Consider the following 13657-nt stretch of genomic DNA (forward strand, 5'->3'; position numbering starts at 1 on the left):
TGAGCAGTCATTCCACAAGACCATCATCATAATCACTATAACCTCAACTATCACTATTATCATCATTATTATTATAATAAAAACAACTCTTCCTTTCCATAGTTGTTAGTTGCTTCTGATTCAGCCTGATCACAATAACCCACTGGAAATGACTTACATTTACAACACTATTAATGAATGAATTACAGTCCTTGAAAGAATTACTGAAATGTAAGAAAAGTGAAAGTTCTTTAGTTTGCATGTAACAGGGGCAACTGAATATCATCGTCAAGCAGTTAGTAGTCCTGCTCTATATTTGGGATATTCTGTGTCTGATGCTTGACTACATGATTGAATTTCCTGACTACAGTTGTCCTCCTAAGTCCCTCCAATTTACTCTTCTATCAGAAACAATATCTCTAATGGAAATGATTTCCTTTGCAGAATATTCTTTATAGTATTTTTTTTTCTGTGGCGCTACAGCCCCAATTTGGGCCTAGGCCTACCTCCATGAAACTCTCCGATTCTTTATAGTATTTGGCCATCGTTATGGAACCAGCATGGATCATACTAATTTAATATTGACTCTAATGAAAATAGATTTAGATTAGATATATACATCTAGCTAGGCATTTCACGGTAATAATCCCGTGAATCTCTTCGCCCGTGCCATATTAATGGAATTTACCATGTTACAGTTTTATGTGTGAATTTGTAAGGCACATTTTTTGTATCATACACATTAATATGTGAGTAAATGCAAAATCATTCCTCATATTTATATATGATGATACTGTAACACTGATAATTCCTTGGTATAAACCTAATGGTTATTACAGATGTTACAGATAAATGTTCTGAGTCTTTCACTTAGTGAGTTTGCATTTCATTCAGAATGAACAACCTGACGTCCACCAAACAATAAAATATATCTCATTAATGTCTGATCTTCCCTCTCTTATCTTTGTCTCTTACATTAAAAATGCAGCTGATACATGCAACTGTAAATAATAATTTTCGTGAAATTATTACAAAATATTGTCACTCAACAAGAGTAGACACATTATGACACTGCTGCAGTACTGACATAAGGAATAAACAAACATTTGACTATGAATAGAATTATGTCATTTACAAAATCAATGGTGCTTTTGGAAAGACAGAAAAGATGAGGTATTAAGAATCCTATTTTAGAACAGGCAACAATTTTGAAAAATTCTGCATGATTGCCAACTATGTAATATCTGTAATAAATGCATAAATGTAATATGGGTTGACCTCCTAATTCATTGTAAAGTGAATATTTCAATGTGTTTATGATTAGCACAATGATTGTGTTCAAGACAAAGAACACATACACTTTTATGTCAGTCATTCTGCCTGCAAGTAAGTGTACAAAGAGGTGAGAGAACATCAAAGAGTTGTTCTTGGATAAGTACAGAAACAAGTTAGGATTACACAGCCAGCAAAGTAACTGGCTACAGGCTGGATAGTCAAGGTTAAATTTCTGGCTGGGGTAGAACTTTCTCCATTTGCCACACATCCATATTAGCTCTGGTGCCAACCCAGTCTTCAGTCTAATGGGTACCAGGCTCTTGCCCTGGTCACATCCACTGAAACATCTTGCACTACAGATGCTGAGTGACTATAGTACATTGTCACACTAAATCAAACCCATGACTGCAGTTTATGTAGGACAACACATAACAGATTTTTCTTGAATGCAGAAGGAAACATTTCTACTTACTTTGAACATGGCATAAGAGTCAGAATACAAAATCCACCTCTTACACAAATAACTTATACATACTGTCACGTGTATCAGGAGACTGAGGCGCAGGTTTTGGATTGGATGAACAGACTTATTTACTCCTTATACACACCACCTGTAATTACAGGTAATTATAGCACTATCACCATTTATACACTTTATAATTCACTGTTCTTCTTGAGTGGCCCTACTCTCTGGGTTGCTCGCTCAACCTTGGCCCTGGTGCAGTTCTCTCTGACGACGACTCTCCTGCACAGCAGGTCATCATCCTGCCGGCTGCAGCCAGTTCCTTCCGCAGTCCACAATTTCCCTGAAGACGTTCCACTTGTGCCGTGCCACTGCTGCATGATAGGACACCTTCATGCAGGTGGCAACCAACTTCCTCAAGTCCGTTATTCTGGATCTCTGCAATACCCTGCAGCTAGATGCCAACCCCTGTGCCGCTTCTTAGTTAGTTATTGGAGAAGGTGGGTTTCCCCATGCACTGAGACTTGTATTGGTCCATTGTGCTTCCCTCTATGATTTCTACCAGTCTCTATATCCTACTGGTACTGGTGCTTACCATCAGTCCCGCCCAGCCAGCGAGACCGGCTCTACTAGCTGAGAGGTATCTATAATGCTTCCCCCATCTACCAGAGGTATTAGAGACTGCTGTTGGGCGGGAAACGTCCGTTAATTTGGCTCAGTGACCTCCTTTGGAGATATGAGGTTCTGTAAAGCTACGACATGGGACCCACGGCTTAAAGTCCCTCCTGGAGGACTTGTTCCCTGAAGTTTTCTGCCCTTAAAAATTCGACCACCTCAGCTGGGTATTTGAACCCGCGTACTATGACTCATGAGGTGGGAACATTACCTCTAGACTATGGAGGCCGCTGTGCCGCTTCTTAATTCCTCCTGAAGATTTCATTGCAGCCTCTTCCGTAGGGACCTCCCAATGTTCCAACTTGGACTCCATTTCCTCAGGATTTAGCTCCTTCAAATCCGTGGCTTCCATCTTTTCTTGATTAGTTTTCATCATGGCTATCATGACTATCACAGTCAATTAGCTCCATCTTCTCTGGATTAGCCTTCATCTCCTGTTGGAAAGCTGTTCTCTCATTTCAGCATACCCTCAGGAAGTGAATTGCAACCTCTTTGTTAGGAATCCCCTATTGCTCCACTACAACTTCATTTCCTCCTGGATTTGGCTCCATTTTCTCTACACTGGCCTCCACTGCATCTTGGCATGCCACTGTTTCCTTTTGATCATTCTTCATGTCCACTATCCAGGCATCTCTCTTCCAGTGATGTTCCGTTGCAGCTTCCACTCTCATCTGGTTGGTGTTTGTCTTATCGTGAATGGCTTCCAGCCTTGTCACCACTTCTCTGTCTACTTTCCTTTCAGCCTCCCTCATTTCTTGGTCAGCTTTCCGCCTGGCCATCCTCTTCTCCTCTAACTCTCACTGGACGGAGAGGATTTCTTCCCTCATTTCCTTTAAATTTATGTCCTTCTTGGCTTGGTTAGTTTTTATGTCTTCCTTCAGTTCCTTTAGATTTGTGCCTACCATTTCTTGCATTGCTTTTGTATTGGCATCCATTCTGGCCAGCAGGAGTTCCATCATCCGTTGCGTCCCTATAACGTGAAGATATAACTACATTATGCAATCTCAAAACCAATAATATGATCAGTTTAATCCAATCCGTACCACTTCTAACACCAGTTGTCACATGTATCGGGTGACTCAGACGTGGGTTTAGGATTGGATGAATGGGTGTATTTACTCCTTACACACACATGTAACTACATGTCATTATAGCACTATCACTGTCTCTACAATTTATAATTCACTGTTACACACATACTAGTCCTCTCCTGGTAACACAATTAAAACACAGGAGGTAGCACTTAAATCACTCCAAATATTACACATGAATAAAGTCTTCTAATCACATTTTAAATCTTCACAAGTCGACAAACTTTCCATGGCTGTCTCCTAACAAGAACTCAGAACTCTGTCACTCACTCATATAGCTAAAGGACCGACATCAGCCAACAACAAACATATATCACAAGACCCTTACCCACTGCTGCTGTGTGATGTCACCACATATGTGCAAGCTGACAGACACACAGGAAACACATGTCACATGACAGCCATCTACTCTTGACCTGATATCACAGCTCCTCCACCAGCTGCTTGACACATGGGAAACATAGCTTGTTCCCCTGTTGAGTGCACAAATCATGTTTACAGACCTGTTGCTTGGCAATGCATTGACATGTCACAATATTTTTCCAGCAATTTCCTGTAACCCAGTTCTTATTGTAAACTTTCTAAACAGCAGCAGCATGAGCAGAAATTATTATTTGAGGATGGTAAAAAAAAAAGATATATATTTTACACAAATTTGAGTGCTTACTCTTTTATCCTAGCAAGCTGTGATACATTCCTGCAAACCCAGATTGCATTACAATAATTTCTTTGGAAGAGTGTGAGACTTAATACTGTGAAGATTAGATGACGACTTTATTTTATTATCATACAAAAGCATACAAATAAAACAGATTTTTATCATTAGAAAGAGGTCACATAAATTGAAACTGATAACTGCAGATACAGAAAATAAATGATTACATGATGAAATAAAATTGTCAATCTGTGTTACAAAGATAATGTTGTCCACTTGCTTAACTAAATTCCATATGATTAGGATATATCCTTTAGCACTGTTAAGAACCATGCCTTGAAAACAAATGAGGGGATGTACAAGTACGTACAAGTCCAGACATTCAGCACTACATAGAGGTGAATATATGCCTTCATACAATGCCCACTTTTCCCCCAGGGAAAAACTCCTGGTACCCTCTGGACAGAAGGGTGACTGGGTTCCACAGCCAATCATGGTGGCGGAGAAAATCCTTGCCCCTGCCAGGAATTGAACCGCCATCATCCAGCCTGTAGCCTATCACTATCCTGGGTGAGCTACCCTGACTCTCTTGAGCAATACAATATCAACATAAAATATTTTACTGCAGTATCATCCATTTTCCACCACTGACATCACATGCAAGATATATTTGTACATATTTGCTTTTACAGAACTACTTCTTTGTTATACTAAGAGATGTATCCAGTAATCCATGATTCAATAATTCTCAGTATCTTCTACATTGTCTCTCGATATGTATGTAGTCTAGAACATATATGGGTACTGAATGACTGAATTTTATGTTTGGAGGTTGCTGACTTAATGGTGTATGAGTGTTAAAATAGTGAGAAACTATTTCATAAGCAAAGAGGTAATAACATAAACTTTTTTTATAAAACTACCTCCCAGAATGAAGAACTAAGTGCATAAACACTGAATGCATTCAAAATCATGCAGTTCTTAGGCCTTATTTATATATTTTAAAAAATTTGTTAAACAGACAAAGTTACAGATCAGATTTGCTCTGTTGTTGCATTAAATAAATTGAATATATTAACATTTTGTTACTTGGGATGAGAAAATGGTCAACTTGGTCTGAGGCTACAGGAAACACAGTAACATGTAAGATGCATATGGTAATGACTTGTGTGGTAATTATGTCCTCTTATGAAATTATGTACTAATAAAAGACATTTTTTTTACATATAAAGTGTATTTTTAATGGCATAGAATACACTGACTTTGAATATGTCCTTGCTGATTTCTTTTATTACTTTTCTGTCAATGCAGAAACAGCCCCAATATTCAACACTTCTCTACATCCACATAACTACACTTGCACACCATCACTGATACCACATGAAAATAATTTTTGTTTCAGCATAGAATTTTGAATGGACACAAAATATATAAATTATGCTTTTGTCATTCACCACTGCGTACTGCATGCACAAATACCTTTTGGTACGTATTCATAAATTAAGTACTGTGCCAACCACATCTATTCTCTTTTAAAAGATGCAGCAGTACAAACTTTGTCAGTGTTGGGGGTTACTTTCCATCAATTTGTTTCTTGCTACAATTGATTCCACTTTCTGAGAATAAGATGACAATGGCTGAAAGATGGGTATATGTTCAGTATATGTAAAGATAAGAAACTGGGGGTCAGGTAAGTAAGGGCAGAAAAATAAGAGTATATGTCTCCTTATTTGAGGAGGATGAAGCTGGAAACAAACATTAACTCCACAACTAGAGAACAGAGCTGTTGAAGCTACAGCTTTTTCTTTTGTCACATTAGAGTGGAATTATTGAAGATGGCGAAAGTAATAAAAGTCAAAAATGCATCCACAATATAACATATAAAACTAGCCAAGATGATTCATAAACCAAAATTAAGACTTTCGTTGGAGTATGATAAGAATAATGGATGGGCTCCACATTACAGGTAAGCATCCACCATTAAATTGTCTTCTATCAGTTTTGCATAAGGAAGTAATTTCTCAAGCAGGTAGGTGGGTTCTGTGGAAAGCAAAATGTAGGCTTTACTCAGAAGAAAACACTGAACAGAGAGGTTCTTACTGAAAAACCAGACACATTAAAATTATTGTACAGAGCAGAAGAGGGGAGAGAACGAGTACATTTTTGGGCTTGTATGCATCTCTGCTGAGGACCTACTAGTATCAGCCTGTCCATCGGTCTGCACAATCAATCCATGAGCAGTACAGGTCACAGATGGGCCTGGAGGGGTTCCAAACCTCCCCTGACTATTGGGATGGCTGAACTTGTATGTGTTCAGTCATAGGTCACAGAGGAGAATAGCCACCCTCTTTAAAATTAGTCTAAATTTGCTCAAAAGGAGAGAGGATACCAGGTAAAAAATTAAGGAACTTTTAATTATAATACATATTTTGCTTTCATGCAGGTCCTACATGTTCAGATGGTCATAAGTAACAACCAGTAACAAATTAAAGGTTGAGTATCTGCATCACATAATATTATCATGCAAGGAAACCTAGAAATGTGCTCTCTTACTTCATAATTCATGGAGCAGATTTACCCTCCTTAGCATTCTGTAAGGCCTGGGTAATGTACAACTTTGCTAGAGACTGGGAGCAGAACTGTGAAATATGTTGGCTATATGTGTTGATCTGACCAGACACGATCATAGGATTGAGACGTTGTGGCACAGGTATGGGGCGGAACAACTTGTTCAGATCTTCTTCTGGAAGGGGTGGTTCGTCCTTGGCTTGTCGGGCTGCATTCTCTTGAGACTGTTAAGAAGACAATGAACAATGTCCTGACTATATGTTTCACATAACAACTTCCACTAACACCGCCTCTAAAAAGTACAATAACATGTAATTTTCTATAAGAGATCCATGATGTGCACACATGGCAATCAGCCTGACAGCAGAGTTTGAAGGTGCGGGAGATCTGCAAAATCCTATTAGCAGTGTGCAGTTGCAGGCTTAATGTTTACATTTCACACACTCAGACATTCTTACAGCGCAAGGAAGTCTGGAAACTTGTGCCTACAGACTCCACCATGCCATTCACTGATGATCTCTGAGATAAAATGTCCTTGATAAAATTCTGACAAATACACATTTCCACAGAAGATGCAAATAAAGTTCAATATGATGTGTTAACACAGTTTGAATATTCATATCGCTGCACTTCTTCATTTGATTCCTCAATGAATATTATCACAATTTTATCGAGGCACATTTTCATTTCAGTGTTCAAGAAGGAATTGTGTGGTACAGTCCATAAGCCTGAGAACCTGGACACACTGTGTACTCTTAAATCAGCAGCTATAATTCACTACAGGCTTATTACAGCTAATTAGAAAACTGACTGTATTTAGCCCAAAATTATTTCATCCCCTATGCATAAGAAAAACTACAAAGTTGCCAGTAGACGAACCTCTTCATCTTCATCATGGCTCAGGCCATGCTTGTTGTGTTCCATCCTCTTTAAGAGTAGGTCTGTCCTGTCATCTTAACTGTGGGCAACCTCCCAGTATTTATTTTGACTGTAACTTAGCAATTACATATACTGATAACATCTAGAGCACATGCATTAACATAAAAAAATGTTAAGGACTCCCACCCCATGTATCAAAGCCTGCCCACAGACATCAGAAGGTCCCCATGCTCATATTTTCAGTTGATCACGCATAAATTCTAGTATGTTACCTCACAAGCCATAACACATCTGACCATATTGACTGCATGGAAGTCAAAGCTGTCAGTATGTTACCTCACAAGCCATAACACATTTGACCATACTGACTGCATGTAAGTCAAAGCTGTCAGTATGTTACCTCACAAGCCATAACACATCTGACCATACTGACTGCATGTAAGTCAAAGCTGTCAGTATGTTACCTCACAAGCCATAACACATCTGACCATACTGACTGCAGGCAAGTCAAAGCTGTCAGTATGCAAAGTCACAAATTACATAATAATTTACTTATATTGATATATTTTAATGAAGAAATTGTGGTTAAAAGCTTGAGATAAAAACATGGTATTTAATTACTTTCTGAAATGTCTTGTGTAAATTATGTGAGTAAATATATTGATAATGATGCATGGTCAAAGGACCCCCCCCCCAAAAGAGTATGCTGTAGTGGATGCAATCTTACCCTTTTCTGCAAGAAGCGATGTTTATCCTGCTGCTGACGAATCACCTGCTGCTGGTAACGGTTGAATTTTATTGCTTCCTGATTCAGTTCATCTACTCTGTCCATAAGACAGCGAAGTTGGCCTTCCAGCACAGATCTAAACAAGAAAACAGTATGGACTGAACTCGCAGAGACAGCTCTATGATTAGCATGTCTTAATCTTTCCTGCCGATACGAGTTCGGAACAAAACTCGTCAATTCTTCTTACTGTACAGACTTCTAGCCTTACAAAACTTGTGGTTATTATTTTGATAATGTAAATTTAAATTTAGCTCATGAATCAAATGGATTTGTGTACAGATGGTCATCCCCTAGAATTTTGCATTGTCTGTGTAGTAAATATGTTAAAATTACTACTGCCACCGCTGCTGCTGCTACCACCAGCAGTGGCAATAATATAAATCACAGTACTGAAGGTCAAGTAATAATAAATTATTCTCAAAAGAAAATGATGATTGTCACCGCCGCCACTGCTGCTATATGGTGCTGGTGGTGTTGGTGCAGCTGTGGCAGTGGTGGTGGTAGTAATGGTAGAAGCAGTACCTTGTTTTTAGGAGGAATCTGTTACTTAACCTTCATCATCCAGAATAGAAGATTTAAACACTCTAGATGCATAGGGCCAGTCGCTGAATTTTAATATGGAGGTAACAGTATTCATTTAAAAAAAAAAGGGAATGCCTGACCAGCAGGCAAAAACACATGCAAATCCACAACAAAGAAATACAAGGTCAATATCAGATTCTGTGTTAAAAATGTCAGACATTATGCCACTAAGTTTTGCACAGTCTTACTGATAATGCATAATATTCCATACAAAATTTTTTGGCATGGTTTTGGTCCATTTCCATAAAGCATTCCACATGACATGCTCTAAACAGCTATTAGGTATCAATATCAAACCAAAAGCTAAATACATCTTATAAATCTACCATTTTTGCACATCCCCCATTCTCCAAAAAATATGTTTGAGAAAAACTGCTAATTACTGAAGATTATTACCAGATATAATTTCAGAACTCCTTGAGTAAGTGGCACTAGTACCACTCCCACTTCACAAATCCATATATTCATCATGTTGTTATAATTCACATGAAATTAGTTTAAGTATGCTGTTGGGGTGAACATTATGCCATAACAAATTTCATGAAAATCAGTTGGTTCAAAAGCTGAAAGGGGAAGGCATACAGAGAAGATGGAAAGCTCATGTGGTTATGTTCTTCCCCTGAATAAGAAGTATAGACTAAAAATCTATCTTCACACATACTGGCATTTGAAATATTACAAACATGAGAAACATGGTAAGTCTAAAACACCTAAAAGAGAATTCAAAGAATGTCAGAAATATCAGCTTTCCTCCAATTGGTATCTATGTAGGCTCTAGCCCTGTTATATGATCATATGGTTCTCACTAATTTTACATCCTAAATTGTCAAATCAGATATATAGGGACTGTGAATTCTAACTGCAAGGTTTATACAGTGAAACCCCAATACAAATCCTCTCATTATACCAATGTTTTCAATCTACAACACATATGATCACATCCCCCAAGATAGTAATGTTTTATTTCATAACAACCTGAAATATGCTTAAAGTTACTCTGAAGAATGTACTGTCACGTTCTGTGCTGGACATGTACAGAGGTCAATGTCCAGCAAGACTGGGTATAATACATTGCAGGATTCTCTCTTGCTTTCTTGGAATTATTGTAGTGAAGACAAATGCACCAGATCCCCATTGCCATTAATCTCGGTTTTCTAGACTGCCTCTGTGGTCTATTGGTCTGAATTCCTGGCTACAGAGCCAGAGGTCCTGGATTTGATTCCCGGCACTACAGATTTTCTGAGAAACTAGTGGGTCTGGAACGGGGTCCACTCAGCCTCGTGAGGATAACAGGATCTACTTGAATGGGAGTGTAGCGGCTCCAGTCTAGAAAACTGAAATTAACGGCCGTGGGGATTTGTTGCACTGACCACACAACACCCTCTATCTGCTAAAGTTGGCACTAACTTAGCTGACAAGAGGTGGCCGCACGGTCGGTATAGTTCGCTTGCAGACTAAAGCCACGGAGTTTGTTTTTGTTTGTAGTGAAGGCTGAGATTGGATACAGAAGTAATCTACATGGGATCCTATTAAGATGAGACCACACAGTTCACCTCTGTCACTTGTTCAGTCACCAGTGAGCCATAAATCACGTGAATGGAACAGCATATGCCGATTTTAAAAGGGAGGAAATGAAGCTGTATATTTTCTGAATGGAGAGATGCTGACGAGGTTCCCACAAAAATACCGTAAAGAGGTGTCTGTAAGTGCGGTAATTTTGTAGGCCAAAGCAGTTAAATTTAACAAATAACTGAGCATAGATGAACAATCAAAGCTTCTGACAGGTAACTTTGATGGCGGAAGATTCAACATGAGATGACAACTTAGCTGAAGATGAATTTGCATCTACTAACAGTACAGCAACTGAATGGTTTCCTGAAATTCTATATAAAGTGACTCAATATGGTAGTACAGTGATAAATAACCCTACAACTGTGATGGACAGCACTATACAATAAACTGCTCTCAGAAAAACTGTTCCAGCTTAAAAAAGCACCTAATAAAGGACATATTTAAATAAAAATGAAAAATTGACCACGGTTCTGCACGAGACTGACTGGCAAATCACAACTTAAAATCAGTATGCACTGACAAATGTCAGAAGTCTCCTGTGTTTGGATGACACACAATAATTTTGCCTTAAGGTTTAAAAGTGAGTTTCTATCATCAGTCATACACAATGTGCCTTCAAAACAACTCGAGGAAAAACTCTGTTACTAATCACTTTTCTGTCCATCCTTCAGCTGGCATCCTGTAATCAAAAGCTGGCCAAAGAATATGACTGTGCTGATTCAGCCCATGAGCTCATGCAAAGCATATTGTCACATTACTATACTTTCTGACTTGGCACACTCAGAAGTGCAGGTTACAAAATTTCTGAGGAAATCAGCACTGAAAGACATTGCATACAATGTTGGTTTAGCCTGCTGGGAAACGAATCCAGCAGCAAGTGAAAACTGCTGGGGAAAAAAAAAGTTGTTAGAAGAGATGTCACACAACATGACACAAAGTTAGCAGGATTTTTGGAACAAGAAATGAGACTGCTTGTAATGCACTCAGCAGTGATCTAGACTGAGACATATGTAGTGTAGTACAGCAACTTCTGCGAGAACAAACAACAAAGGCATTAGCAGAGGAAATTGTTAAGAGGATAATGGTGATGATTAACACTGCACAAAGTGCTTGAAAACGTTTATCTCTATTGGACATGTAACCCTTTTGGGGGTGAATGCATTGAACATACCAGCTGACCGAGCATTGCACTTTTCCAATACAATGCTTCAGTATGATATGTTTTTGACATATATGTTAATTTCAATGCATAGTCAGAGCTAATACAGTAACTATAATAACAATGTGGCATAACACACCATATTATAATTAATATAAACCATGTACATCTGTACTAATGACCATCAAAAATTAAAAATTCGCTTAGTGGAGGATGGAGTCCAACTGGGTCCACTCAGAATGGTGGCCACTGATTGGCCTATTGTAGCCTGCCCCGGGTAAGTATGATGATGGAGAATTTGGTGGAATGAAGATTGGCAGGGGAAACTGAAGTACCTGGAGGAAACCCGCCCCAGCGCCACTTTGTCCACCACAAATCCCACTTTACCAGACCCGGGATCAAACCTGGGACACCGCAGTGGGAAGCCAGCAACTAACCGCTTGAGCTATGGCGTGGCCGTACTAATGACCATAAGTTGAAGTACATAAACTGTTGAAAAAAAGTTATTGCATATTTCTGTATGTACAAAATTGTGTAACTTCAACCCCTTTAAATTTTGGACTTGCTGTACCAATACTGCTCTCACTGAGCTTAAATATGGTCACTAGAAATGCAGAAACATCAGATTTAAAGTCCACTATTCCCTGATGAGAAACTGATTGCTACCCTGCTGCCCCTGTGGTGCTGGGAGATTTAAAATCCCTATTCCCACACAAACTCAGGGAAGTGATAACATGATCAGAAAGTCACACTAACACAGACCAGCTTCATCTATTGCACCTGACCAGTATTCAGCATTATGCCTTGAAAAAAATGATGTGACCAGTTCTAAGAAGCTAAGTTATGGGACTGTTTCCATAAGGAGGGATGAACTACACCTGTATAGTAATCTACATCAATAGAATCATAATATGCACCTGCAACTTGATCATGTCTCAGTCAGTATTCACATACACGTAACACAAGCCTGCAGAACTATGCAATGTATACTAAATAGGTAAATACAGCAGAATCAATAACAAATGATATTCATAATCTTTATACATTATTTACAAGAGAAGAAAATATAGCTAAAGTGAGAAACCTGAAGCGATATCCTGTAATTTTTGTAGTCCCTTCTTTTAGATAACCCAACTACTGATTAACAACAAGCTCTTATAGCAAACATAAAATGCACATTCAATTATTCCCTCTTAGTTCATACTTATTCAAACTCACAAGAAAACAAAAATATAATACCATGAATGAATAAACAACCAATACTTCTGCTTTACAGCTTCTTTGCTTCAAAACTGTACTGTAATGGAGCACCAAATTAAAAGAACAAAAAGAATATAATTTCAATGCAAACAGAACTGACTGAAAACTTTTTGCTTTTTCCCTTAGTCGTAACATTTTTTCTGAAACGAGATAAGCATTTGACTTCTTGTAAACTTACTTACCTATGACTGAGAATAAAAACCTTCACAAGCAGGACTGCTTAAATTTAAATAAGTACAGTAAAACTTGGTTATAGCAACATCGGTTTCTGCGACACCTTGTCTACTGCGTCAAATATTCAATGGTACGAACTAATTCCTCATAAAGCAACTGTTTTTATACCTTGCTTAGTACGACATGCACAAATGCATCAACCTCGTATGTAACGTCATTTTCATTCCTGAATTTCTCTGATATCGTGGGAAAGTTCGATGTGTCTGCCCACCCCCACTTTCTCTACTTGCTGACGTGACTGTCCTGGAAGAATACGACCGCGGGCTGCAAGAGGAGCGTGGGTTTTATGCGAAAACAAGGGTGTGGGGTGGGACTGCGTGAATAGTGCAAGAGGACGCGGCAGGTTGTTAACTGCATTCCTTTCCTAGAATCTCGTCTAACAGGACCTCACATTGTCTACTTACCCTATAGTGTTCCTGCCTAAACCCAGAGAAGTGCAGTAGCGAAAACATGGCAATGAAAAGGAAAGTTTTAAGCA

The 13657-nt window shown here is 38.7% G+C and overlaps 1 protein-coding gene across 1 annotated transcript in view; it reads right to left on the reverse strand.

Moving 5' to 3' along the window:
* Positions 1–4233: 4233 nt before the first annotated feature.
* Positions 4234–13657, reverse strand: part of LOC111866398 (eukaryotic translation initiation factor 3 subunit H) — a 15374-nt gene continuing 5950 nt past the window's right edge. Inside the window, exons 5-6 of the mRNA XM_023855314.2 lie at positions 8313–8448; positions 4234–6930 (exon numbers count right to left, since the gene is read on the reverse strand). Of these exons, the coding sequence (XP_023711082.2) occupies positions 6700–6930; positions 8313–8448 (367 nt within the window). The 3' untranslated portion in view covers positions 4234–6699. The remainder of the gene's footprint in view (positions 6931–8312; positions 8449–13657) is intronic.

Source organism: Cryptotermes secundus, unplaced genomic scaffold (assembly GCF_002891405.2).
Source record: "Cryptotermes secundus unplaced genomic scaffold, Csec_1.0 scaffold1191, whole genome shotgun sequence".
Taxonomy (NCBI): domain Eukaryota; kingdom Metazoa; phylum Arthropoda; class Insecta; order Blattodea; family Kalotermitidae; genus Cryptotermes; species Cryptotermes secundus.